Below are 26,506 nucleotides of genomic sequence, written 5' to 3' on the forward strand. Positions count from 1 at the left end.
ATGAAAGATCTTTATCTGCAAGTAGCACTCCTGCCCTACTGGGCCCTTCAGAGGTTTACAAGATCGCTTTGCTCGTGTGATGACGCAGGTTGGTTAACATAGAGGGCAAAGTTATTTATGGATCTGTCAGGAATATCATATTGACTATATTATTCATCCTACATCCAACAGAGAATCTATATGAATATTTGACCTTTACGTAACTACCCAGGATTGACTGCCGATCAGTCCAGGGTGTACCCTGCCTCTCGCCCAATGGCAGCTGGGTTAGGCTCCAGCCCCCACGCGACCCTGAACAAGATAAGCGGTATAGATAAAGGGTGGATTGACAACTCAGGTAGGCCACAAGCACATTCTGATTGGGATACAGCTTGATGGATCACAATTACAGCATTGGGTTTAGTGCCATTATATACATTAGCATTTTTGTCAGCATGTGAAAGGTGATTATAATGGTGATGTAATGGACAGGCTGGATTTATACTATATTAGAATTTGGCAGAAAAACTCCACCGATACAAGCTGAAGTAAACTCTATATTTAGAATATTTCACTGGTTCCTCTTACCTTTAGACAGCCTTTCTTTTGGCACTACTTTTTTTAACCAAACTAACCCTTTAATATTTTCTTCACTATAAATTTTCCAAAAGAAAATCGCAGGAGCAGCCCAAACTTGCTGTATGTAGGAGGTGCATCAGCCATGCCGTAGCTACATCATCTACAGCCTCTGTAGCTATGTCGCACTTAAACACTGCTCTATAAATTCAACAATTAAAAAACTATGCTTGTAACTATTTTTAAAGCATAATCAAATCTATTCAAAGCTCCTATGGTGGATTGTGCAGGAATATAACAAATGTGACTCCTCTCCTATCAGGTCAGCCACACACCTTCCACCTCCACGGTTATAATGTGCTTTACATGTGGACTTCTAGTGCTACTGGACTGGCACGGTGCAAAATGCAATCATCAGCTAAATGATGGCTTTGCCATGGCAACACACCGGCTCTCTGGGTCTCATACACTATGCCAGGGCTCATTTCCATGACAACGTTATCAAAAATCTCCACCACAAACAGAGAGCTGCTTCAACTTCAATATAAAACCTGCCTGCTGCCCCTCAGTGCCTCCCTGTTTCCCTGTTTTGGCCAAGAAACTGAAACTAGAGAATGTTTGCTAATGTAATGACCACCCCATGTACACACACACACACAGACACACACACACACACACACAACAAAAACCCAGGTTAAGTTACAAGCCTCCCACCCTACCACCCCTCAAGCATAAAGCACTCCCTACACACACACACAAACCCGTGACGTGTGTGTTACCTGGCCAGCAGTGATACAGTCAGTGAAGGCACTCCTCCTGGAGAAGAACGTAAGGAGCTGCTGCCAGCGAGAGGAGGAGGAGGAGGGGACAGAGGAGGCGGGAGAGGAGGTGGAGGGGGAGGAGGTGTGGGGAGGCGCCAGCTCCTCCGAGGAGCCGCGCTTGGGTCCCAGCTTCTGTTTGACTCCTAGCCCCGCCCCTTGACCCCCGGACGCCCCGCCTACCCGGGCGCTGCGGGGGTACAGGGTGTTGTTGCCGAAAATATAGTTCATGGTCTCGGCTGTGGGCTCTTCCTTTAGACAGACGAGTTCATGTTGTAGCGCTTCTCCGCTGCTTCATCTCTAGTTTCTCTCCTCCGTCGCTCCTCTCTCTCTCTCAAAGTGTTGCTGTCAGAAACACAGTCCAGCACTTCCTCTCCTCCTGCTGAAGAATTTAGCTATTTTTTGCTATTTTGATGTCCTCTTCTCTTACTATTATCTCTTTCTTTTCTCTTCAGCTCCCTCAGGAGTGAGGAGAGAGCAGCTGGCAGATGGAGAGACGAGGAGGAGGAGCTGGAGGAGGAGTTGGAGGAGGAGGTAAAAAGTGCAGGGCAGGTAGACAGAGTCCTCTCAGAGTTGGAACATCAGTCGGTCTGTCAGGGTCGCTGAACGTCCATCCACTCATTAATCCATCCGCCCGTGTGTCTTTGTTGTCCATCCATTTTTCCATCATCCCATCTTCTCTAGCCGGGAGAAATGTCCAACATCCACATCTCTCGTAGTCCAAAACCTCCTCTCTGCAACTCCTCTCTTTCCTCTCCTCAGAGAGAGTGAGCGGGAGCGTGGGCCGAGCGAACGACAGGATATGAGGATTGATTATTTCAGGGAGTTCACTCTTTCTCTCTTCTTCCTCTCTCCACCCCACCTCTTCCTCCCTCCCTCCAGTCCGAGAAGATGACCAGTCAATCTCCCCTCTGTCACTGTGCGCGCTCCCATTAAATATGGAAGGAAGAAGGGAGGGAGAGATGGATGGAAGGAGGGAGGTGGAAGGATGCAGGCGAGGAGGAGGAGGAGAGCATCTGAAGTAGGTGGATGGTTGGAAGAATCATTCTGCAACTCTTCTGTTTCTCCCCTCCCTCCTACATCTGTGATGTCGCTCCAAGTCTCCCTCTCTCCTCTCGTCTCTCTCGCTCAGTACAGTGCATTATTCAGTCTCTCTTTCACTCCCTCTCTTTTTTTCGACCCACCCCACCCACACCCACCTCCTCTCTCCCTCTCTCTGTTTTTGTCTTTCAGCAAATTGTCTTCTCCAGTCTTTTAATGGAGCTGCAACCCGACGCCTCTCCCTCTCTCTGTAACTGTCAGATATCATTACTGGTGCAAGCCACGCCCCCTACATTCCAGACAGCCAATGACATCACAGAGACCCCCCCACACACACACTACAAACACACACACACACATCCTAAAACATGCATACACACCCACAGACATTTAAAATGATGCCTGTTGCAGGTTACGTAGGAGACGGGGGGAAAACAGATGACTGCCACAGAAGAAGAAATGGAACGCTAGCGGTGGCTAGACAGATACAAGATGATTGTGTGTGTGTGTGTGTGTGTGTGAGTGTAGGTGTGCTTAAGTGTGTGTGTGGGAGAGACAAAGAGAGAGGCAAGAGTGAAATAAGAGAAAGATGTTCACCCAGTTTCGCCCAGTAACAACAATACACTCTAAAGCACGGTACCAACAGGTTTGCTTCTACTATATGTGTGTGCGTGTGTGTGTGAGTGTGTTTAAGTACATGCAATGAATCAGCTGGCAGATTTGTTGTTTATGTATGTGTACATTCATGTGTGTTTATGTGTATGTGTGTGTGTGCAGAAGAGAGATCTTCTCTGGAGGCTGTTTCCAGACACTGCAGCACCAAGCGCTCCCACACAATCTCTCTCATGCTCACACGCACACAAAACACACACACTCACACGTAAGCAGACATACACACTGAGAGTAGGACTCCAGAATGGAAAACAACAGGCTGTTGCCGGGCACCGACTGAGATGAAAGAGAAAGAGAAGACGGGAGAGGAGGAGAGGCGAGGAGATAGTAGACAAATAGGCTAGCAAGTGTCCTCGCAGCATCCCTCAAGCATGGTGTAAAGGCCTGGAGGGTTTAGCATGCACTGGATTAGCCAGCCGAGCTTGTAGCTAGCTCATACCAGGTATCCTGCCTTAGCTGCATTTATTAGCCCACTACCTGAAGCCAAACTGATCTTTCCCAGCAGTCTCCCCCAGCCTCTGAGGCGTACGCTTAGCCTACACAGCTATCTTAGCCTCTCTGAGGATTAGCCACAGGTGGAGCAGGACCCCTGTCACAGCTTCTTCCGGCGTTTCCTTGGGAACTGTATCTATGGCAACAGCTTTCCGAGCCCTGAAATACACCTGGCACTAGCTGACTAATGTGTTGTGTCTCAAGATCTGAAAAGATGTCACCGAATCCTTTTTTGAATGTACTTATCATGTAGTATGCCTCATGTGTGACAGGGAGAGGGAGAGAGTGATATTAAGAGCAGTGTCCCTCTAAACCTGGCCTGAATCCCTTTTGCAGGCGGTTTCTTAGATTACCACGGAACAAGCTGAATATAAAATAGCAACAGACCGACAGGCCGAGCTGAAGGAGTACTTGGGCAACAGATAGGGGTGCGGCAAAATATCGATACGGCAATATATTGTCGTCCTGACTAGAGCAATACAATCATCGAAAGACTGGCGCCAAATATTTTAATTTACAAATACATGCCACTCTAAAGATTTCCCTGCCATCTAACTCACTGCATCACTACTTTATGACTCCTCACGGTGGCGAACTTAATCAGATATTGTGATGTATCATGTATGATTGTCTAGCAGATTCGCTGTATCCTGATATTATCAATATTGTAGGCCAGCAACGTATCGCATCATGAGTTATCCTGCGATTCCCACCCCTTCTACAGATATTAACAGTCCTAATTCACAAATTTGCTAATAAATTACAGTTTCGTATGTCGAGTCCACAAACAGGCACTCAGCGACATGAAAAGCTTTGGTTATGTGACAGCCAAGGAATTCCCATTAGCCATGTCTAGCCGGGATTTAATTGCCATTCAATTAAATACATTTTTACTTATTGTGACATTTATACCACGCTAAGATCAAGTGGCAGTAGGTTGGCACCAAAAATAGTACACATATGTGAAATAAAACATGACTAAGTAGCTAAAGCCTGTGTAGATGCTCTGTGAGGCTGTGCTAACATCAGCAAGCTAACATGCTCCCAACAGGGATGCTAACATGGTGATGTTTAGAAGTATGCGTAACATGTTTACTGACTTAGTTTAAGGTGCTAGTATGTTAACATTTGCTAATTAGCACTGCTAAGTACTGCTCATGGATTCATGTTGTGTCTCTCTAAATAATATTTAAAAAAGAGTACGGACTAGACATGCGGTTTTTGTGAAGCGTTTTGAAGTAACTTTGGTTATGATTTGGCGCTAGGCAAAAAAATATTTTACTTCTTTTTATTCTACTACTGTTATAATTGTTCTGCACCAAAACACCAGAACAAATTATGTGTAACCTACTTGGCAATATACTAAGTATTTGATTGATTGATTGATTGATTGATTGATTGATTGATTGATTGATTGACTGAGCACGAAGTAAAGCTGACACAGTTGGGGATGTCATTAGTTTAGCAGGTATTTGGTCAGTAACCAAAGTATTGGAAACATTGAAATTGACCTGATGATGGAACTAGCTTAAAGGTTAGCTAACTTAAGCTCTTAGAAATTTTGATTGCAGTCCATCCAATAGTTGCCTTAATGTTTTATATGTAACATATTTCACTAACTGCCATCCCTGACTATCCTTTAGCTGTTAGCGTTGTGAAAAAGCATGCATGTAGTTGTTTATGGTAGGATGTGTGCTTAATGCCTCCTGCTTAACAATCTCTTTCTCAAACAACACCTTTTTGCTGTCTGTAAACTACATGGTTTCAGAGCACAACACAAACGCAATCTGAGCTTCTTGCAACGCCCACAATCAGTTAGGAAGGAGCAAGGCAAACATCAATCATGCTGCCTGCAGTGTGGACGCACAGCAAGAAGCATTCATCGTAGCTAGCATGAATTACAACTGGAACCATATCATTAGCATCTGCCAGTCATCCTCTACAGTCGGTGTGTCTGCAGCTAGCCACCATAACAACTAGGACAATACACAGACATGTCTGCTGACACAGCAACAATCCACTGCCACACAGGCCGCATCACAACCAGCCCTGCCATCACAAGCCTCTCTTTCACTTTTCCTCCTCTGTGTCTCTGTGTCTCTCCAGTCAAATGTCAGCCGGTGAATGCCAGCTCTATTAATATTTTACGACCAATTAAATAAAAGCACACATCATGCATGTTTAATGTCCGACTGCTGAGAGAGCCAACTTTGCCCTCACATCCTCTACAGGTAGGCCGGGCTAGTTATAGATAGCCTAGCATACAAATGCAGTGATGACTTCTTTTAAACAAATGATTTGCTCCCTCTCCTGACCCGCAACCTTTTGTCCCAGTGCTGGACAGTCTGAACCTGCTGGCACATTAACCCAGTAACAATGCACTTATGCCATAATATAGACCTGAGACTTACAGATTTTAAAGTAACAGTGCATATATAAGAAGAATTAATTAGTGTGGAAGCACTTAAATCCATAGAAGTAGCTACACATGTGGTAAAAATCACTTTTCAGTGGGCAAAGACAAACCGAGACAAAACTTGTACTTGTATCCTGTCACTCTGTATTAGCTCTACTTTAACTTTTACATGCCTTTCAATAAAGCAATAATAAATATCAGATTCGCGTTCTATAAAGGGACGCTGCAGCAGCTAGAAGCACTGTAAACAGGACGATATACAGATCTATACTGCGGTCCATTCCAGTGGTACCTAACCGTTTTGGCTCCCCCCCAGCCCGTCCATTAGATCCCTTCAGATTCTGGTAAGGCTCATTTTAAAGAGCTACGTCAGGCTCCCCTGGTAAATACTGTGCATATGGAGGAGTAGACATAAAGCACTGCAGAGAGAGTAAAGCACTAGCTCCAGCACAAGGAGTATCTCAATCAGCCAGGACAAATATTAAGCCTCTCAGATCGTGTTTGTGGGTGGCTGGGTGTTTTCTGTAGCTATGCAGCACAGATAGTTCTGAACACTTTGTGATTTAAAGCAGCTACAGCCGATATATTTATGACGACAAGAGATTAAATGAGCTGACAATAAGAGTTAGGGGCTAGCTGTTGAACACAGTGGAGTGTTATGCAGCTAAAGGGCCAAATATTTGTTGATAAAAACAGTGCTGAGGATGCATGAATGTTAAGTTGGTTGAAAACGTATGGATAATATGTCATACATATTACTTCATATATAACACGTGGACATAGTCACAGTTTCTGCTGCCCCAAAGCTGCCAAAATATCACTTATTACAGGTTTAAACATCAGAAATTATATTAATATTTTGCTAGATTACCTATGACTAAGACTACGCACTGTATATAGACAGCAACACATTAAGCAGTCTACATCTTCCACACGGCCTCAGAGAAAGTTGGATTGTAATTTCTGTAGCCTCTGTCCTTGATGAAAGATTCCAACAGAGTTAATATTCCAGACTTAGCTTGTCAGTGGATGCAATGTTACCACGTCAGACAGCTCGAACCAACTACAAAGTAAGTGTAAATGCGACACAAGATGACCTGCCATCTTTGCTCTACTGTAAGGATGACAACAATAGACTGCATGTAAGATAAGGACATACTTAAAGTGTCTGAACCCGATGACTTATGGACCTCTGTTTTGAGGCCTCATGTTTGTCATTTCGGTTGTTGCCATCTTGGATCTTTGGAGCCACAAGTTACCATACGTGAGGGTGGATACCCAAGTGGTCAAATTCAGTAACCGGAATTGGGTGAGGTGCTGATGGCAGAAAGCTAGCAGCATCCAATCAAGGCGACTACACCCTTAATAGGGCTGTCAAGAAGTATTCTAAATTCGACTATATAACCGAATTGTAATAGAAAACGGATATTCGATTATTAGAATCAATATTTGATGTGAAAAAAATCAGCACAACCGTGGAAGTTTTGCAAGCTCCTTGGGTGTACTCACTTTATACGTTAAAAATTAACTTTAGTCTTGCTGAAACGGGCAAATACAACAACCGTGTGGTAATGATGGAGGAGAATTCAAATCCCAGCCCGGCTGGAGAGAGGTTCTCACCCCCAGCATAACAGACGGGTTTAGTTGACTTTTTTATTAGACATGTTTATGTTTAAATAAATTCACCTGTCACAGCACAGCTCGCTCGGAGTGTTGAATGTCCGTTCTACTGTAACCTAATTATTTTGTGTTTATTTTGCAAGATGTAGGAAGCCTACGTTGATCTTTTAAAAAGAATGTTCATGTTTAAATAAATATATATTTGCACCTAAGTTTGTCTCTCGTTGTATTGGTATGCCCTCTTGTTGACATATTGCGCAAAAACAGATATTCGAATAGTTCGAACCTGTGTGTTTATTTTAGATAGAGTAACCAAATGTCAATTTTGGCCAATTTTGACAGCACTAACCCTTAATAGTGCATAATATTCTGCCTTGATATTATTAAAACAGGTCAGTTAAATAAAAATGAATCTACGTACAGAAGTTATGTATAAGGATTTAAGCTGAAGAGCCCAAATCAGAATTTAATACAAGGCTTTAAACATGTTTAATCGTGCTGTAAAATTGGGCATTTTAATATGGGGTTGTATGGCGATTGACTCAATTTGGTGCTGCTCAAGTGGCCATTACAGGAACAGCAGTTTTTGGCACTTCAGTGAAGGTTTCATTTTCAGCCCTGGAGGTTGCTGCTTGGTGAAAACTTTGCAGATTCAAAGCTCATCAGCTCACCAAGGGTCAGTCTGTTGTTTGATTAAAGATACAAAATCGTATCTACAATAGAGCTACATAATCCATGCACCAATCACACTCAAGGAAAACTGCTGGAGTTAGTCGTATGTGCATGTGCATGTGCATGTACAGTAGCTGGTTTGCTAAACCTCAGAGTCTTACTGACTCTAAATTTCAATTGCTGTATCAGCAGGAGGGGAGATAGATTCATCGGGGAGGAGTGATTTCGCTGACTGACAGCTTGATTAAAATCCAGCAACAAATCTGCCCTCCGTCTCTGTGTCTGTCTGCCTGTAATTCTCTCTTTATCCCATCTCTTGCCGCTCCCTGGCCCTCTCAGTCTTTGCTTCCTTCCTAATTATCTGCATTAGCTTAATGACTAAGAGGCACTATAGGGTCTCTGAGTGGCCTATATGTGTGTCTTCTGTTTGTGCGCTATGGAGAGAAATGCAAGTCACTTTTTACTGTCTCTCGTCATCCAGACTCTGCAGTAGATATAAATTTTGTCCGTGAAGTAATTTAAGCAAAGTCAATTAAAGTGCTGCAGTGTTGGCTGGGTTTCCTCTTCAGGCCACCTTAAACTGTTTCACACATTAGTCAGTGCTGATAAAAATAAGCCGTGCTATTTCATTTATTGACTCACTTTCCCAACAATGCTCGGTCAATTAGTCATGATGTTTGCTATTTAACACTTTGATGAATTTAGTTCAGTCAGACCTTGATTTATGAAGGCACCACACACAATGTGGCACTTATTCATCTGCCTCTACTGCCTCCTGCAGTTTACACACTGCAACTGCATCCAAACCACATTAAAGAGGACACAGTCTACATTTCTTTTCCAGCTCTTATTTCCTTTTTTCTTACAAACTTCACACAGACTCAGCCAGCAGGATAGCGGGTAAACATCCGCATATTACAGCCCAAAATGCAGGAATACTCCTTGAGCAACATCACATCATAAAAAACAACAGAAATATCAACAATCACAGCGTTAGCATGCTCTGTCTCTGTCTGCATTATAAGCTGGTTTGGTTCTGGCATGAGGAGATTAGTGCAGCACAGGAGGTTATGGGGAGCTAGATTTATGTTAAATTATTTAAAGAAGAGTGAGCATGCTGCAGAACGAGACTCTTAGAGATGTTACATGTAGCATTTTTACAACATCAGCATAATGTGCATGCAGGCTTGCAAGGTGTAGCAACCATAAACAAAGGACACATTGCACATACACATTGTGTCAGGCTTGTGGATGGTACTGCTTGTCTATATTTAAGAATGAAGCTGCTTTAAGACAATGCTATACTGCCTCTCCTCGGTTTTTGTGCCTTGAACCACCTTCCACTGAGACTTCTGGCACTTCAGCTCCATTTGAGCAAAGACAAGCGTCCTATAGACAAGTTGCTGATGTTGGAATGCTACCTGGCACACCTTGATCAGTTTCTGTGAGTGAGCCGGGCATGATGTCTGCGTAATTCAACAAACTATTCCCTCAGATTCTGTCGCACAAACACAAGAAGTAAACAAACATTAAAACACAGGGACTGCATGCTCATGTAACCTGAACGTCAGGGACGAAAAATGACTGAAAAATCATGCCAGAAACGAAGGAAGCTATGAATACATGCAACGGGCTCAGAAGCAAGGGGTTACCTGGTAGTAGGCGTGGCTTTGAGGATAGAGGGAGGAGAAAGGCGGGGCTGGGACTTCGTTCATCCTCTCTCCCTCTGGGTGAGGCCACGCCTCGTCATCATAGGGAACGTCGGGAGATTCTACCTACGATGTACAGACAGAGCTCAGCAAGAACAAGTCGCCATCACACAAACTGCGGCACACTAATATTGAAGATGGACAGCGGTTCTGTTATTGCACAGGTGTGCACAACCTCGCTCGCATCGTTTACGTGTCTGTGCAAATAAAAATACTCTATATTTCAGTTTTTCTTTCAGGCTTGAGCAGGAGGTTCATGACATTATGAACATTAATTTATGTACTCAAATTTACACATTAAAGCTCCTGTGAGGAGTTTTTAGCTGGTTATGAAACAGACTGAAATGAATACTGATGCATCCATGAGCTACATAATCAAGCAAGACCATCAGCGACAAGACTGATTATATCTTTCTTGCTATTTTTAAGGTCTGTAAATCTTGCCAGGGGGACGGTGTCAGGCGAGGCGATTAACTCTGCGCTGCCAAATCAGCCTTTAGTCTTTATTTTAGACGGCAAAGATTCACAGCAGGTGATACGTTTGAATGTTAGAAGAAAGTAGGACATGTTAAGAAACACATCTTGCACATGTACAGGATAAGATCAGCAAAGAGATAAGAGGTATCACTTTGTCCACAGGGGGCGCCAAAATCAATACAAACCAAAAGTTCCTCACAGGAGCTTTAATTTACTGACCAGCCAAACAGACTTTACTGACAAAGTGAAGTTTTGAAAAAGTATTTGAACATTACAAGGCTACTTAATGTGTAGGCTGTAAAATGTTCATTTTATGCCTTTATAAGCATTATAAAGTAAATATCAGAAAAAGATATATTAAAAAGGGTATCTAAGCAAGGCTATTAAACTGTTATATACATTATCCATATGTGTTATAAATGTGGTTTAACAAACAATGGCTTAGATGTGAAGCTCCGAAATAGATTTTTCTATTATAGGAAACAGGCCGAAAAAAATGTCTGTGAATTAAAGCTTTAAGTAGCTTTAAAGTGATAATCTTGAAGTTCTCAGTTTCGTTCTATTTGGCAGCAACTTATGGCGATAAAAGTCAATTGCAGGCGCATACGTCCCAGATAACCAGACGTCTACAGTCGGCTCCCTTTGTAACGGTTGTAACCCCTGATATTCCTCGCTGACGGTCGCTTTCCTTTTCAGACTGTTTGCCTTCATCTGAGCGTCCAGTTTGTTTCAGCCATAGCAGATTACTGTTTACTCGCAACACTTGCAGAGACTGGAAAAGCAGCCGCTTAGCTCCGCCTACCCTCTCTGGCAGACCAACCGCTGCTGGCTGATGGAAAACGCGTCACTAACTGGGCGCTGCTTGAGATTTTTTCCACGAAAGTCGCCACAGAGACCCAGTCTGTAATACTGCAAAGGCTTTCATCAGCGGGCCGTAGCCTCAGTCACCATTGTGTTACCTCATTCGGTGATAGATAGTAACTTAACAGACATTTATTTAAAGGAAAATCTTCCAGATTATCACTTTAAGTGTGTTAACCTTAACTTGAGAAATGTGCATCTTTTTTGGGGGAAGTTACACATTTCTATAGGCTAAAGATTTTCAAATGCTAAAAGAGACGTAAACGAGGACACTATACAAAGTAAAATGTTACATCACACAAGATGTTATCTATGCATGGATAATTCAAATATTTATATGATGTATTAAGAAGAAACACAAAAGTGCACTTAAGGAAATGTAAGTGTGTGTGTGTGTGTGTGGGTGTGTGCGTGCGGTTGTGAGAGAGCGAGAGGAAGAGAAGGGAACATGTACATGGGGAGACCAAGGTGGCAGGTCCATCTGTCATACAGAAGCAAGCCAGATCCAGCACCTGTGGTCACACACACACACACACACACACACATACACATGCACATGCACACACACCATTTGCTAAGGAGGTCTTAAAATAACCTGCATACCCAAATTCACACAGGATCCTCATCACGGAGCTTATATAGTCAGACAGGTGATGATTGTATTAGAAGGATCTGTTAGTAAAGAGGGACGGTGAAGGTGGTGCCGTGTGATGGGATGAACATTAGTCCTCATTTGTGAGTTAGCTGTGGGGATGGCAGCCTTACACTCTGAAGCTGTATTCTCAGATCTACTGCAAATTCTTCCCGTGCAGTAGACAGAGATATTCCACCAATCAATTAATGATTGAGTGACCTTATATTGTGTAATGTAAAGAAAAACATACATATGCTCCTTAAAAGTGACAAAAGTAAGTAACAGTGACAGGTGGAGCCTGGAAATGATGGGAGGGCTGTATTGAACCACAAGGTGGAGCTGCACACCATCACTTCCTCCACCACAGTGACAAAAGGCTCCAGTAATGTCCGAGGATTTCCTGGCCGACAAACTTTGATCTTGCGGTGAGTGAGTGACAAGCGAGTCATCGCAGAGACAAATGAATGACAGCGTATAAAGACCTGGAACTGACACACCACTCAAACACACACACTCCTCAGCTCAGACTGCCTGCAGCGTGCCGAGGGCTGTCATAACTTAACCAACAAAACACTAGTGACAGCATGTGAGTGGATTTGATAGTACACATTATTTTAATAATAAACTAACTGCAGAAATGTATGAGTTTGGAATAATACAGAGATGTTTTCGTATATTTAACTTCTTTTAATCTGCTTAAAATCACTGTAAATGTTCTTGTGTCATAAAAAACGGAGGTTTATTGAGACAGTAACAGAGAATCTAGAGGAAAACCACCAGATTAATGGCCCTCATTTGCATAATTATATGTATTTTAAATGGTTTTGATGGATCCCACATGTAAAGGACCATAATTATGTTTAACAGACACCAATAAATCCTACAACGCAGAGAGCAGTCATATAAAGTGGAGCATTCATAAGATAACATGGACATTATGGAGCGTAATGAGGTGTGTGTCCTTGTGAGTGTGTGCACATGCAGCATGGACACAAGTGTGTGCATATTCAGGAATATATGAGCGAGGGTTGGGTGTGTGTTTGTGTGTGTGTGTGTGGTCAGGGCAGTGCGAGTACCGTGATGTAAGCAATAATCTGCAGACAGAAACAACCCAATCAACCAAAATAAAAAGATTTGCAGGCTACGCTGTGCGAGCGTGAGTGTGCGAGAGAGAGATAGAGCGGGGGGAAAAAAGACACAGAGACAAAGAGAGAGAGTGAGCCAGACGGACGCAGGCTGAGTGCAGAACAGAGATAGTAATGGGCCTCATTACTAAAAAATGGGACATGCATTGGACTGAATCCCTGCATGCACACAGTCCTGCAAAAGTATTCTCCTGATACAAAGAGCGGCGCTGTGCATGAAAAGCAAATTCAGGACAGCATCCTTGACTTCTCAGTACTTGCAAAAAAGACTGTTCTAATTCTGGAGCAGGTCCCTCAACTTCTGACAGTACTTGAACTTTAAACGGAGGTGCCATTGACACCTAGACAAACACTGTGAGCAGCCATCTGTGTGCATCATGATGCAGATTAGTAAAAAGTAAAAATGAAGCTTTGTCAGGTCTGTCCTTAAGAGGAGAAGAAAACGTTTTTTAAAATGCTCGTTTGTTGAACGGAGGTCGGATCCATCTGATGCATTCGAGGAAGTCAGGAAATCTAAATGGCTTTTGTGACACCACGTGAGGAGACCAAAGCAGGCGGAGCGTACTCAGCCGTAATGCCATCCCGGCTCCCATCAGTGTCATCTGATGATGATTTAGTTTCTCATTAATCTCTATAAACAGACATCTGCAGCAAGTTCAGCTAACAATCTGCTCTAGATCTAAAATTTAACTTGAGATGCTCTTGACGCTGTGTCACGAAAATCGTTCAGATTCCCCAACTACCTCGAATGCATCAGATCGATCCGACCTCCGTTCAACAAACGAGCATTTCAAAAGTTTTCTTCTCCTCTTGAGGACAGACCTGACAAAGCTTGAATTTTTACTTCTTACAAATCTGCATCATGATGTTGAAATTTCAGCAAAGGTAAGACCTGTTAATAACAAGTCAATAACAAGAAAGCAGTTTCTCTTTCTGTAACAATGCAGCACGAGGAACCGGTGTACCCAGAGGCTGTATCGTCTCAGACTATAGTCGAAGGGATCGGAGATTGGTTGAGTACAGACTTCTTCAGCAGTGACTTGCAGCACAAGAAAGGATGTGTTCATCAAATTAATTTTTAACCTAAAACCACAATCTCTCAAAGAGCTTCTGTTGCCTGAGCGTAACCGCATGTGGGATGTGAACCCTCTGGCGTAAAAGTCCTGCGTCTTGCACATTCCCACCCAAAATAATCCTGACAGTTCCTACATTTCCCTCTAAATGTGCCTGTCAAAACCAATTAGTGATGTCTAAACAGGCTGAGATTGGAACATAATCTCAGTCACAAACTGATTTACAGACACAACAAATCAAAAACCAGTCACAAACTGTTACGTTTATCTGCTGCCGGTAAGAGTGTTTACAATATTAATACTCCGTAAACATGGGAGGAGATCTTGACTGTCGTTTCAAATATGATCAACACTTTGCAGAGAGTTCAATAATGTATGAACGTGACTAATTCATGAGCTCCAACATGATTCAATGTGCGCTCAGTTTAGGAATAAAAATCTCACAGAGGTTTCATAGAACTGTGGTGAGATCCAGACACAGCATCTGTCACCGGAGTTACTTTGACATGTGGATTGACAGGCAGACAGCGAGCCGTGAGCCATGTGTGTGTTTCTAAAACGCAGACAGACAGGTAGACAGTGTTAGTACGCAGATGTGGAGGAGAACAGATTGACAATGTCAGTGTACATGCAGGCCACATGTGTGTGTTTGTGTGTGTTTGACGTACTGATGGAGAACCAAATCCACAGAGACAGTTGTTTACCTGAGCGGGCGTGATGTGTGTGTGCGCGACGTATCCGTGAACGTGTTGAATCTGAGACAGCTGCCGCTCCGCCACCTGAACCAGCTCTGCACCTCGCAGGTCACCTCGGCGGACGAACGATCCGTCCCTCCCCAGCGATCGTTCCCTCTCTCTCTCCATGGTCCCGACGTAACCCCCTGCCTCTCTCCTCCATGTACACCCCTCCCTCCCCAAGGTCCCTCCGTCCCTCCCCAGGGTCCCTCCGTCCCTCCCCAGGGTCCCTCCGTCTCGCCCCAGGGTCCCTCCGTCCCTCCCCAGGGTCCCTCCGTCTCGCCCCAGGGTCCCTCCGTCCCTCCCCAGGGTCCCGCCGTCCCTCCCCATGGTCCCTCCGTCCCTCCCCAGGGTCCCGCCGTCCCTCCCCAGGGTCCCTCCGTCCCTCAGCTCTCTGGCTACTCCCATTGGGTGCTGAAGGCAGTGGTGTTGGTGAAGTCTCGGGGCACCTGGTGACGCCCCTTCCTCTTCTTGACACCGATACTTCTACAGTGAGAAAGGAGGAGGGGGAGGAGGAGGCGAGGGAAGGAACGCGGATGGTAAACAAGAGGAGGAAATGTCAAGGAAAAAGAGGACAGACAAGGTTGGGAAGACGAGGTACAGGAAGCAAGGAGGAAAAAACACAAAAGAAGAAAGAGCTTAGTTCAAAGGAAGAAGAGATTTAGTCAGGCTGGAAAAGAAGAAGGGATTAGTGCATATCTGCAAAGAGCATGAAAGAGCACAGCAGAGTGTGTATGCACATGTATGTGTTTGTGTGTGTGCACGCATGCATGTGTAATGAGATGTTTTTATGGTGCAGTTTTTGTCAGGAAGCACCAGGTGTACAGCCAGCATGGAGGTAATTGTTTCCTGAGCTTCCTGCATCATACATACTGTATGTGGACACACAAACACACACAGACTGACACACACTCACACACACTCACACACACACACACACACACACACACACACTGCACTTGAAACAGACGTTTTGTGGCAAAATGAAACACTGAATGAGGACAGTGAGAGCGAGACAAGCCTTCCTCGGGGAATCTCCCCTTCATCTCTCTGTGCCTTCATCATGTCTCCTCTTCTCTTCCACATCTCCGACTCGCACTCCAGTACGTCTCAGCGTCTCGTCTCCCTCGTCTCGTTCCCCATTCCCACGCACTCTCCCTCGCTTCTCTTCGTCTTTTTAAAAACATTACCTAATAGTTTTTATTCTGCTTAACTGGACAGAGTACAGTGGAGGGAGCCGGTGAAGCTGAGGAGAGGAGGGACAAAGGCTTCCTGAGCTTGTTTTGAATAAGTTATTGTGCTTACTTTGTGTGCAAGGACGACCCTGAATGCATCACTGAAGGCAAAGAGACACGCACTCCTTCCAGGAAGAACCCAGATGAGGTGAATCCAAGTAAAATCCTTCATCCCTCGTTCATTTGTCCTTTTAAATGTGTTCCAATTATCTGATAAAGAGCAGCAGACGAGCTCCAAGAGGATTTTTAAAGCTTGGAGACAAATGAGATGTTCATTCTCTGATCATATCTACAAAGAGATAAGAGTGTAATTTCAGCTAAGACACACGGCTAATACAGAGCACGTAGTCACGGAGCAGCACATCTTAGTACAGTCTAGGCTCTCACTTGGTGTTAGGCAGGTGTTGGACCCCCAGCTTGACTTTAATCCAAGGTTAAAGGCACATTTGACACTAATGAAAGTGAGAGGAGGCTCTGTGCGAGAAGCCCGTTTAAAGGATTTGCAGCGTAAACAGGCTGATAACTGCATGTCAACCTCACTTTACCACAGCTGAACACTAACACAGAGACACTGACACAAGTTCAAAGGCATCATTATACCAGAGACCATGAAGGAGAAGTGGATGGAGCCACCATGAAGTGCCTATTGGTTTGTGGACTGTTTTGAAGCCTTTAATTTGGCATTTTCCTGTCGCCATCTTATTTTTTTTTGGAGCCAGAGGTGAAAATATTTGGACAAAAGGGGGCGGATACGCCCTCCTACGTGTCACAAGGTCGTCACTTCCTGATGCATATCCTTCAATTAATGTCTCTTTGACTCTAAATGGGAACATAAATCACAAAATGATGACCATAAAATAACAGTTGGGGTTACCAACTCTGGTTCCAATTATAACAGATTAATTTATCTCATATATAGCGCTTTTCTAGTCTTTCGTCAAAGCTGCTTTTACACATGTCACATTCACCCATTCACACACACACACACACACACACACACACACACTGATGCCAAAGTTCTGAGTGCCAGTCTCCAAACAGATCAATAATTGGGCATAGATCTGATTTATACCCATTCATACCTGATGGCTGTGTGTACTGTAGCAGTCAGGGATCGAACCCCCAATCTTCCAATTGAGAGATGACCGACTCTACCACTGAGCCATGGCCATCCCTATGATACTGGGGTCATTATCTGGTGATCTAGAAAACAACAGGCTGGTCACTGTGATACTACAGACCACCACATGCTGCCTGTTGCCCACGCTAATGAGGTAAGTTAAGCCTGTTTATGTTTGTTATCAGTTATGATCATTTGATGTTACGGTGGCAGCGTTATCTCGAGATAAATAAGCCAAGATCTCGAGAAAACAACTGAAATAACTCGTTATCACGGGGAAACCGAGTAAATAAAATGTATGGATGCATGTCCGCTTAGGGCTTCCGTAGTTGAGACAAGTGCGTTGGGAATTTTGAAACAGAAAGTCATGTAACAAGGAAGAAAAAACATTTCAGGCATCTGTTTTCACATGATCATCTCTTTCCTCTAAGTACATGCTTCCTGTTGGTTTTAAGCCTATTACATTAAAGGTGTTCTGTTGCAGCTGTTGGCCTTTAACTGGATTTCTTCATCTTGGACACAATCCTGCCAACATCCCTGAACCCACTCTGCAGGAGTCAGAAATGTAATCCAATTTCTACTGACACATCATACACTAAATGTTGCCCTGTACTGTAATCTTAATATTGCAGGTCAAATGATGTCGAAGTTGATTAAATAATATCAAATATATATTGATGACCAATAACTATGTTATCACTTTTACCATTAGTTTTCCTGTCATATACTGATCAGGTGATTTAATAAGTTATGGAAGTACGAGGGAAGAGCCTTACTCACAGTTTGCCACAACTAAAATTCACAGCTTGATGTAAATGAGTCTTTACAATATACTTGTTATTATCTACATTTAGTGCATGTTATAGTGGGATTTGCAGGCTCTCCAAAGGCTGCAGGTCGTGTCAGAAATGCAGCGTTTCTAACCGGATTAAGAGTCCCTCACTTTCACATAAATCAGCCTGCAGCCACAGAGGACAGATAAAACCCCCTCCCCAACAGAGAGCCCGACAGTCACACAGTCCATTTAATATGACATTTGACCTATTGGCATGCATGCATCTCTAGTTAGCCAACAGAAAGCAGAGCTGACCTGTTACAGTAGTTCCTGAAAAGTGTACCATTTAATAATGAAAGAGGCTGGCCGCAGGTCAGGGTTACAGGTTCAGATAAGGGTTAGGCACATAGAGGTAATGGTCACTGTTCTGGCAAGCTTCAAGGGAATGGATGAAAGTCAGAACAATGCCCTCATATCAAACTACAAAAACCAGTGTGCCTGTGTGATTTATCATTCAGCTCCCATCTGAGTCTCTGAATCAGTAACTACACAGCCCGCAGTCTTAATTAAACGTCTTCCCAGGAGAGACATTGAGACGTTTTGTTCTCCAGCCCAGACTGTTTAAAAACACTGCTATTGATATTTCTCCTCTCATGATACACAGTATTTCGTGAAACACTTTATGATGCATTATGCAAGAATGGGTGCCGGATAAGATTTGGCGCACCAACAGTGTCAATTCAAATTCTTAACCACAGAGCAGCCCAGGACATGCTCTTGTCCGGCCTCTTGCTCGGTCACTGCCTCTTTTTATCTTCTCCATCAAAGTGCTTTTCAGTCTCTTTGCCTCTGCTGTGATGTTCGTACTTGGAAAACAGAGCTAATGCTGCATTCACATGGAGTCTGGATAGTAAACGGAAAACTTAATATAATATTTAAGAGGAAGACGGAGGGGTAAAAAAGAAAGTGGCTGGCACAAAACACTGGCAATGGTGACGGTAGACACCATTACACTACAAAGTTAAAACATTGTAACTTTGAATTGTCTTTCGCAACAGAATTTGCAACCAGATGTTTGGTAGCTCTCTCAAACAAGTAGAAAACACAGGCTCTCTGGGCAACGACAAACTGCTGTGTCCCAATCCAGGGGCTGCAGCCTTCGAAGGACGTATTTGAAGGCCGATTGCGTCACAGAGCAATTCAAAGGCTGTCCCAATTCGAAGGCTCCTTCAGATGCAGCCGACAGATGCGTCCTCCTTTTCCCGGGCCACTAAGGATCCATCGGGTGCATCCTACGCGGCCCAACGTATCCCGAGGTTCGATGGGTGCCAATTCAAATGAGATGGCGGACTCTTACGCAGCCTTTTAAATGTAAGTATTTGGTTTCAACTCAGTGGAATAGCTAGCGTTACACGTTTCAAACAAACGAAAGGGCCCTTGAAACAAATTATCTTTAAAGTAAAAGGTTGACGTTAGGTATGCTAGCTACCTGTTGCTCGGCGATGGGAGCGGCGTTTGGTGACACAAGGGTAAGGGCAGAAACAGCTGGTGATGCAAACAGGAAATCCTCTGTAGACCAGACCGTCTCATTTCAGTTCAGCTTCAACGGACTACACAGGTTATGCAAGGAGCATCCTTGCATAAAGGAGCTCCCTCAAAGGCTGCAGCCCCTGGAGTGGGACACAGCTGATGTCTCAAGAGCAGTTCTCCTCGTTGTTGGAGATAAATGAGTGTCTTAATGTTGCAGAGAATTAGCATGTTTTGTAGCGACAGGCATTGTTGAAATGATTACACCTAATTGTCACACGTGTTTCGTTTTGCAGGTCGACTGTTTTGTCCAACTTTAAGTTTGCTTTTCCTCTTTCACCCTGAAGGTTTTATCAGTCTGCAGTGTGAATGCAGCAGAAGAACGGTAACAGGAGGGGTTTGCCTTTATCGACTTGCATGGCCAAAGTTACAGAGCGCAAGAGCGGCGATGGGGCTCAGAGTGGGAATGTAAGAGGCTCCAGTTTTCATGAACCATCAAGCAATTCTTCGAGGTGAAACAGTTACAGAATGTTGCTTTACGGACGATATATTGGCAGCAAGCTTCTCAGAACGAGGCCGATGACACGATGAAGCAAAGCATTTGACCCTGCATCACATCTGACTGTCGTCTCGGTCAGCTACAAGACGCTAAACCTGCTCTCAGATGTGTGTTATGTGGCAGAGAGGGCGACCGCTTTGCACAGGAGAGCACTTCTGCTTTAAACAGTATCAGCTCATTTCTGTGAATTCAAATAGACGTGGCTGCGTGTGTGTGTGTGTGTGTGTGTGTGTGTGCGCTCTCCTGCCCCTGCATCCCCGCCTGCATACGTTAACCTCATTTACACTGATTGGGAGTAAACAGTTGCTCTGACAATAATGAACTGATCTGAACCCAGCTCATGACCTTCAGCACATTTGCATTTCCTGTGCGCCCTCGCGCTCTGATCTTTTCATTCACTGTTCGCTCGCTAATTAGTCACAAATGCCTCAAAATCATCTTGGAAGCTGCAGCTGAACGGCCAGGCACTAAGACCCTGAAGAGATCCTGGCTCACTCTGTTGTCACAACACTGCTGCTACTGCCCTCTGCACTTACACACACACACACACACACACACAGTCAGCTAAAATCCTATATTAGGCTTTTGATTTTCACATGGAACAAGAACAAGCCTGACTCGAGTGATGCATGAATGGACAGAGACACCAAATATGTCTGCTTCTACATCAAAGTGTGTGTGTGTGTGTGCGTGTGTTTCTGCTTGCTCGACTAGCAAGAGCATTCCCTAATCAGGACTGTGCCTGCAGATAGCCTTCTGAACACCAACACACACACACACACACACACAGAAACACACACGCGTGCACTCTGTTGCTGTCATGTGTTAGTGTGTCAGCCAGTCTTGCGTAGCCAGAAAAACGTGACTAGATTGGGAGCAGATTCAGCATCCTCGAACATGTCTGTGTGTTCATTTGTATCTGTTAGTGTGTGTGTGTGTGTGTCAGAGTAGAGCCAGGCGTTAGTCACGCTTGGTGAGATATGAAAGAGCAGGGGATCCTCTGCCGTAAGGGACTTCTCACACACACACACGTGCCTCCGTCTCTCTCTGTCTCTCTCGGTATCTTTTCATTCTCTCACATCACGCACTCTCTCGTGCTTTATTGGCATGAAGTGCAAAAGTTCTCGTCGCCAAAGAGACAATTTGAGACAACAGCTGATGACCACATTTATTTAGCCACAATGACAACGTGACATTAACATGCTTTAATAACATGAAGTCAGCCAGGGTCTGATTCAAAGGGCGCGTTTGCCAGAGGAGCTGCTTTTTCACACTGTTCTCGTCAATGAATTTCCAACAACGCAGACACAATATGTTTTACTCTTTTGCATTATTTTCTCTGAGGGAGAAAACAAGGCCTCACTAAGAGTTGTAAAGCCGCCATTGGACACAGTGTCTTTGCAGCAGAGTCCTGCTTATTAATACATTTCCATACATTCACAGGCATCGCTCAAAATCTAAATGGGTCAGGCAGCAAGTGAGAACAAATAAATGTGGTTTTCTGGAGAGATCATGAACTCAAATGACTGTGCAGTCACGTTGCCCCCTTTAAGTTGAGGATCGGAAGGATTGAGGATCAGTAGAGAAGTCATTCATCTGCACTTCTGCTTTTTAGCTGCACACTTGTACACAGAACAATGAAGGAGCTACAGCATGGCAGGCACACACTTTGTAAAGCTGTCAAAGCCACTTTCCCAAACCTGCGCTCCCTCACTCATGAAGCAGGACAAGTTTACAAGAGCGTGGAGAGAGAGAGAGAGAGAGGTGAAGAACATCGTCATTAAGAACATGATCAAACTACGTTTCTCTGCCATTCTTGTGCGACGGGCTCGCTAGCTTTAGCTTGTGAAAGACTCACACAGCACAGCAGAGTGCACACAGACAGACAGGCAGGAAAGCCATCCATTCATTTCATGCAGGTAAGATGATTGGACGGGTATATTACAGGCCTGCAACACACAATAATAGTATTTTTTTCCTTCTTTTTCAGAGCATTTGATGAATCAATTGCTGTTGGGTTGTAAAATTGACTTCAACAAATACAACTAAAATGCTTCTGATGTAAAACTGTCTACCCTCACTTTAAATATGTTACGTAATAATATGTTCGTCTTCTTTGGCGGCACCTATGGCGATAAACTGTAACTGCGGGAGCACACCTCCCAGATATCCAGACAGTGTTGCATGTGTGACGTCCACAGTTGGCTCCGGTTGTAACTCTTGATTTTCCTCGCTGACGGTCGCTTGTCTGTTTGCTTCATCTGAGCGTCGAATTTGTTTCTCTTTCTTTGGATTTTCGCTTATTGTTGAAGTTGTATCTGTAGTCATCCATCTTTTCTTTGTTTGTTCAGCCATAGTAGATTACTGTTTACTCACAACACTTGCAGAAAAACAGCCACTTAGCTCTGCCTACCCTCTTAGGCAGACCAACCACTGCTGGGTGATGGAAAAAGCGTCACTAACTGGGCGCCGCTTGGGATTTTTTCTGTGAAAGTCGCTACAGACACCCAGTCTGTGATACTGCAAATGCAAAGGCTTTCATCAGTGGGCCATAGGCTCAATCACCATTCTGTTACCTCATTCGGCGATAGAGAGTGACTTAACAGACATTTACTTAAATGAAAATCTCAGAGATCACTTTAAAGGAGATGCAGGAATCTTACACTCTGAGGTGGGTAAACCTGCTGGGAGGTTAAAGCCTGACTAAGACTTTGGCCAGTAAAGTGTCTTCAGTAAAAATACACAGACCTGAGCAGAAATAGAGGAACAGTTTCATCTATATTGAATGTGTTGAAACGTCTGACCTAGTTAAGGTGTGGTTGATTTATCTTCTCAGGCACTTAAACAGCCTCAGCAACAGACACACGCTGGCAGGGTAAAATAAATGTAGCTCACCCTCATGTATATAAAATGCACATAAAACACTTTATGCACTGTTAGTGTTTTTATGGTGTCTCTCGTCTTGTACCTCATGTTTACATGCAATCAAATCACACTTTACACTTTTGACTGTGTCATTGTCTGCTGCTGCTCTACGGGGTTATGGTTTGATGAATGATGATGACAGTCCATCAGATTTGGCTTTTTGCTTGAATAATAAAATCAACCAGGCTACCCAGAAGTCAAAATTACCACTACTTTGAGTCATCTTGAGTCAACTGCAGGGTATTTCTTGATTCCTTTGTTAGATAAAAAAGTTGAATGAAGAAAAATATATTCATTTTCTTGCCACAAATACGTTAAATATCAACTGCTTTACATGTTCGCATGAGTTCAAAGTGCAAACATGAACTGATTCTTGTGTAATATGTCTGAAAATGCTGCTACCCCAGATTCAGCATTATCATACCTTTAATGTTCGATGCACTTTTTATGTAATTATTTTTCGGTGCTGAATACATTTTACTGCATCACTCCCAGCATGGTAAAGCTTGGTCTGAGAGCTTACTGCAGCCCGCCACATTATAAACACTTTTTAATGCACAGCATGTCCACACTGTTCTTACAGTATGTCAGGACAGCAGGCGGAGCATAACACAAGCAAAGTACAAACACTTCATTACCGTAAACGACCCTGTAGTTTCTCGAGGAACTTTGCCTGCTGACCCAGCACACGGAGGAAATGAAGACATCCTCGAGAGAGTTAAGGGAGGTGCAGTGAGGTGCTTTACCCACAACATCGGCCAATTAGTGTAAAATGTTGGTGAAATATAGAGCTACAATGTGATGTTCAGCAAATCTACAAACTGTTATGAACGCTGAAATTGTTTCTTTTAACAGGCAGTTAAAGTGCTTGTTTGTTTATAATAGTCACCTTAGTCACACTATCATCATTATACTCTGTCACATGAACACTGAGGATTCTTAAGATGGCAATTTTCCCAGTCAAGACCAAAGTTGCAGCCACTCGAGTGAGGACAAACTAGTCTTTTCACATGATCTTTTATCATCGTATGAGATACTAGAGCTCGACTGATATGGAGTCTTATGGAAACCCATAGTGATATACGTTCTTAGTGATATTTTAGAGGGGAAAAAATTGCTGCAATTTTTGTTCTGTAAAAAAAATTTCAAATCAGCGCACATCTTAAAACATATAAGTCAATACTGATATATCTCTAATAGGCCCGTATCCTAAGTAATATTGGCCTACCAATATTTCATTCAGGCTCAAAGTAACTGTTGCTTTAAATGCGTTAACTGATTTCAGCTGATTAAAAGGCAACACTTTTAGCTGCTTCACATCAAAAGCTGTCCATCAGCATCTAAGAGGAAGGTGTATTAAAGTGGTTATCTTGGGGATTTCAGTTTCGTTCTCTTTGGCGGCACCTATGGTGATAAACGGTAATTGCGGGAGCACACTTCCCAGATATCCAGACAGTGCTGCATGTGTGACGTCCACGGTTGGCTCCAGTTGTCACTTGACTTTCCTCGCTGACGGTCGCTTTCCTTTTTAGACTGTTTGCCTTCGTCTGAGCGTTGAGTTTGTTTCTTTATCTTTGGATTTTCACTTATTTTTGAAGTTGTATCTGTAGTCATCGATCTTTTCTTTGTTTGTTCAGCCATAGTAGATAACTAGATTACTACTCGCAACACTTGCAGAGACCGGAAAAGCAGCCGCTTAGCTCCGCCTACCCTCTCTGGCAGACCAACCACTGCTGGCTGATGGAAAATGTGTAACTAACTGGGCGCCGCTTGATAAAATGTCAAAGAAATTGTGACAAATATAGATCAGTGTTTCCCACAGCCAGAGAACACATTCAATGAAAAAGAAATTGAGTTTACTGCCATAGAGGAGTTGGTAAAGAAACCAGGAAATATTCACATTTAAGAAGCTGGAATGAGGCAGTTTTGATCAGAACAGAGCAATCGATAAAAAATAAAAGTAGGCAATTAATTTGGTAGTTGACGAATAGATTAATTGTTGCAACTCTAACGTTAAGTATTCAAAGACATACAAGGATGGGACAAAAAGACCCAGCAGAAAGTCAACGGGTTAGACACACAGGTGCATGAGAATAAAGTATTGCCTCGACCCAAGCCATTCCTGAACTATGGAAATATAAATAATAGAGCCGGAGCATGGTCCCTTTCAACACGCAAGCTGATGGAAGTCTGCAAATGGAAGATGGCAGCTGACCAACACGACCAACTCCCCCCAAAAAATGTTATCTGCACACTAAAAGCCCTGAGCAACTTCTTCTTATCCTGAGGACACACTCACTCGCTCCCCTCTCCACTTTTACTTGTAGAGGACAAAAGCAGGGCTCTGAATGTCTCACACACTCCTGCTGACTCTCTCTCTCGCTCTCTCTCTCTCTATAGCTCCAGCCTAGCAGTTGTCTCTCGGCCTGCCTCTATCTAACAGGCTGTCATGGTGAAGTGATCTAATAGGACAGAAGTGAAGTCCACACAGTTCATTATGGCCTAACTGCTGAACTGGACAACAGCAAAACCCTGCATGCACATATAGACACACACAGTCAAATGGTTCTATACTGGGTCCTCTTATATTACAGTACTGGACGTGAATTTGTAACAGGAAATTATCTCAAGCTCACTGCACTATGTAGACAAGTTTACAGACCCATTCATGGAGCCATCTTTGGTTTAAGCTGTGTGTTTAGCGGCTATTTAAAGATGCAGCACAGTGTAACAACAGCTCCTCCACATCAAAGCCAGCGCTCCGTAAGCGCTTTGGATGGAACTTTAATATTTCATGTGTTGGTTTTCCACTCAACAGTTTCTGAGTACTTTGCAAGATGACGATTGCCAAGTTTAGCTTAAGCTCGTTCACTTAGCATGGCCTGACGTTACGTAACAAGGAAGCGTACTCGTAAGGGATACAGAGGGAATTATTTAATAATGCGGCGGGGATGCCAAAGCCCTGTGAAGAGGCTACAAGTTATCTCTTCTTTTAAAAGAGATAACAAGGCTTCTGAAACTGCTACATTTTAATAAGGATTAAATAAGGAGAAGAATCCTATTTTTAATTAAATGCACGGGCAAGAGACACAACATGAGACATTTATGACCCACTTGGCAAACATAACCTAAAAGTTATAATTACGTTCGAAAGAAAACGTTTTAATCTAACATTCAAAGAACGTTTTAAGGATGTTTATCATTTCAAACAAAGTTCTTGTAAAGTTAAAACTTAAACTCCGACAAAAACGTTTTAACTGCAACATTCTGAAGATATTTTCAGGATGTGATTGAGGCCTGGGATGTCAGAACACCTTTTATAGGTAGGTAAAGGTAGAACATGCTTGCTGCAACATTCTGAGGATCTTTTCAGGATGTTAGTATGGCCTGAACTATCAGATTGGATATATAAAACATTGCTGAAATGTGTTTGAACATTCTCACTG

General features: G+C 43.5%; 1 protein-coding gene across 3 annotated transcripts in view; it reads right to left on the minus strand.

The window, feature by feature from the left end:
• Window positions 1-26,506, minus strand: part of LOC138607462 (discs large homolog 1-like protein) — a 126,686-nt gene that overhangs the window by 73,316 nt on the left and 26,864 nt on the right. Inside the window, exons 1-2 of one of the 3 annotated variants that reach the window (XM_069680077.1) lie at window positions 14,890-15,030; window positions 9,939-10,061 (exon numbers count right to left, since the gene is read on the minus strand). The exons of 1 other annotated variant lie outside the window; for it this stretch is intronic. In XM_069680077.1, coding sequence (XP_069536178.1) covers window positions 9,939-10,001 — 63 coding nt within the window. In that variant the 5' untranslated portion in view covers window positions 10,002-10,061; window positions 14,890-15,030. Of the gene's footprint in view, window positions 1-1,334; window positions 2,632-9,938; window positions 10,062-14,889; window positions 15,031-26,506 lie in introns of those variants that run through there. One more of the 3 variants, XM_069680076.1, reaches the window with a different exon arrangement.

The sequence above is a fragment of the Semicossyphus pulcher genome, unplaced genomic scaffold, assembly GCF_022749685.1.
Source record: "Semicossyphus pulcher isolate SPU_LCO1_2020_fin unplaced genomic scaffold, fSemPul1.0.p SCAF_4, whole genome shotgun sequence".
In the NCBI taxonomy this organism is placed as follows: domain Eukaryota; kingdom Metazoa; phylum Chordata; class Actinopteri; order Labriformes; family Labridae; genus Semicossyphus; species Semicossyphus pulcher.